The following is a 3,256-nucleotide window of genomic DNA, read 5'->3' on the forward strand; positions in this document are numbered from 1 at the left end:
TTCAAAAATCAAGTACAGCGTGGTTCCTAGGCTGTATATATACTAACTTAGATTTGAGGATTATCCTTTCCATAGGATATGCTAACACATCTTATACAGCGCATCGGGTTGAAGGGGTTAAATAGAGGTTACTTTGGACAAGACTTCCTCTTAGAGCAATTTTTAGAACTCGTAACTACGCGAAGTTAGAGACCAACCTTTCTCCTTGAATAATACTGAGTTTTTGGTGGCTATTGTGGAGGTCTTGACAATCAATGTTGCCCCCCCATATTTAAAATTAACGATTTTTTCTTCCAATCCCTACAATAGCAGTTGAGCCAAATTAGAAATAGAGCGCTTTATTGAGATATGTATTATATTCAGAAAGTGGATGTGTGACATGCCAAAAAACAAGAGAAGTGATTCGCTTGGCAACAGCCAATCAGATGCAGGGAATTAATCGGTTGCTTGTCCCCTGAGTGCGTGCCTGGATCACACGAATTCACTCTTGATTCAGACTCTGCTACTTATTCGCCAGAACCCCGTTGCCCGATTCAACATCTTGGGTCTCTCCATTTTGGCGTCGGCCACACACCTCCTGGGTCTCCTGGCACCTCTTCTACGAGGAGTTGTTGCTCCACGGTAAAGTCCACACCGCCAGACTCTTAAATTGTAACTTTCGATGACCACAAATCAGTCTTTGGCTATTAAATCAGAAGCAGGGCGACCAACTCAAAGTTTTTTCAATTGCTCGTGCCATAGTAAGGACACGTAAATAAATGAAATGGTGCTATCAACTCGATCGGTTAGATGCTTACCACAGAATACAGACCCTACTTATGCAAATAGACGCTATTATTAATAGCGTATCGTGCATGGTATCAATAGGCAATTATGTAATACCATGCACGATACAGTAGACAGCTTCTGGTTTTGATGACTATGTTTACGACGGACAAACAACGTAACGATGTGACTAATCATGCATTGATATACAGTATATCGAATCTATTTTCGTTATTTTGCAATTATCATAAAGTGTTCGAGTCTGATTTCGCTATTTCGCAATTATCATAAAGTTTTTGTACGATAAACTGCATTAAGCGCAAACAACGTTTTTCAAAGGATATTTTCTTGGAGATTTTCTTGTTGATAATGTGCTTTTCCTGGGACACAACGGTAGAACGTGTAGAAAAAAAAATGTTATTGCCAAGTAGACATGAGGTGCCACGCCTTGAAAGCAGCGTCAGCCCCTGGGTCCACAGGGAAAACCCTCTTCCCACATACGCACAAAAGACAGCATCTCTCCGGTTCCGTCCTTGTTTACATTATCACACGAACTGGCGCTACACTTGAGTGTTTTGATACAGGAATGATTACACGATGCTGCGTGAACAACGCAAAATCACATGAATGTTGAGCAGAGTATCAAGAGCTGCCGTACATGTAGGGTTTTCCAATGAAGACCCTACAAGTTAATTCCTTTACGCAATAGGATTGGGGAAAACTTTGTGTCATGCCATGTGGAGAGTCGAAGGAATCGGTGAGCGGGTCGACTTTAATCGAAGGGAGAATGAAATGGATTGAGGTCTGCCTGCTACCCTGCCTAGCTATCACTACAGGACCTTGTCTAAATTAAGGGCATGCTGCACCATCGCGTTTCTTAAATCATAGGATCCTCATGCTTCAGGATATAGTAGTATTCCGTACAGGATACTCCTCCGTTCCCCAACATTATTTAACAAATCAACAACATCTTTTTTTTTAATTGGGACTTGTACATGCTGTACAAAAGTGCCATTGGTTGGGGGATAACTACCGGTACAAGTGTATGCTTACGGTGGACATTTGTAGTAACGAAGTGTGACTAATTTGCATTTTTGTGCGATGATCGTGATACCAAGTACCGGTAGGAGAACATCTGAGTTCTAAACGGTAACTAGACTATTTGGCACCATGAACACAAATACTCTAGCTATTTATATTTTCTCTCCCGCTCTCATCTTTATTTTACAGCATGCGTCTTACAGCACAAAGCAAACGCCTTAATGTAGCACCCGAGCTTTTTAGGGCTGGGATTTAATCAAGAGCTAATGTACGTGTAGATACAGTCTATAAGGCAAAGGATCCAAGATGTGTTGCTGCTGCTTTTCCACGACGATGCAGCGCATTTCAATTAGCTAACTCCTTACACGTACAAGAGTTCACGGAAATCGTTCTTCCATTTTTGAATTCTCTGACATCTCCCAAGTTCCTTTTCTTCTTCATCACAAGCAGGATGCAACTTCGCTACTCCGTTGCTTTGGCAATGGTAGTCATTGGGGCTGCCGACGCGTCCAACATTACCTCGACAAGCGACTTGAATGTATGGTATCCATACTCAGAGTACACCTTCTCTGATGTAACTGGCGCTACCGATCAAAATGCTGTGTACGCTGCACCGTTGTGCTATCCTGAAATCTGTAAAACTCCAGAAGGTGTCAACTCAAAAGTTGATATATTTGTGAAACGTTTACGTGTGACGGTTGCCTACCCCGACACTGCAATAAACGTCTGGCTGCTTCAAGGAGGACCTGGAGCTTCGTCAACTGATCGTAAGTGATTTCGTTTGTACGTCCTCTTCAGATTATTGTGATTGCTTTACTAATATATAAATGAATCCCTGATGTCATAGTGGAGTCCACGATGGTGACTCTTCACTCCGAGTTAAATGGAACTGCGAACGTCTACACGATGGATCACCGAGGTACGGGGCGAAGCACCAGGCTTGATTGTGTTGCGTCACAAGTAACCACGACAGGCTCTCCCTGGGGTGCTGGTATTGATCCGTCGGAAGTGCCAGCATGCGCGAAAGACCTGCATACCAAATATGGTGATCTGGCATCCTTCTCTGTGACCACAGCTGCAACTGACCTCGTAACGTTCATTTCTAAATTCACCAATGGAGCTGCTACCATCGTGTATGGCATCAGCTATGGCACAATGCATGCGGAAAGACTGATGCATCTGTTCCCTCCCGAGGTAACGGGATATGTGCTAGATGGCGTCGTTCCAACTTCTGGCGCTCGTTCTGACGAGTTCTACTATATGACGATGTCGGACACTAGATTTGGTGAAGTGAGCGATGCCTTCTTATCGCTTTGCAACGACGACGTGAACTGCAAGCCCCGCTTGCAGTTGACAACAATCCAAACTCGACTTGTGCTACGTTGGTCAACAGTACAGTTGAAGGCAAGTCAGCATCATTCAGTCTCCGATCTGCACTCGGCACAGCGTT

The 3,256-nt window shown here is 43.7% G+C and overlaps 1 protein-coding gene across 1 annotated transcript; it reads left to right on the forward strand.

Annotated features, from left to right (window-relative positions):
- Positions 1-2,022: 2,022 nt before the first annotated feature.
- Positions 2,023-3,053, forward strand: PITG_22079 (uncharacterized protein; the record flags this gene model as incomplete). Its single annotated transcript, XM_002894687.1, has 4 exons — positions 2,023-2,173; positions 2,231-2,573; positions 2,654-2,939; positions 3,020-3,053. The coding sequence occupies 2 exons, from the start codon at positions 2,665-2,667 to the stop codon at positions 3,051-3,053; spliced, it is 309 nt and encodes a 102-aa protein (XP_002894733.1).
- Positions 3,054-3,256: the final 203 nt, after the last annotated feature.

This window comes from Phytophthora infestans, genomic scaffold, assembly GCF_000142945.1.
Source record: "Phytophthora infestans T30-4 supercont1.1110 genomic scaffold, whole genome shotgun sequence".
NCBI lineage: Eukaryota > Oomycota > Peronosporomycetes > Peronosporales > Peronosporaceae > Phytophthora > Phytophthora infestans.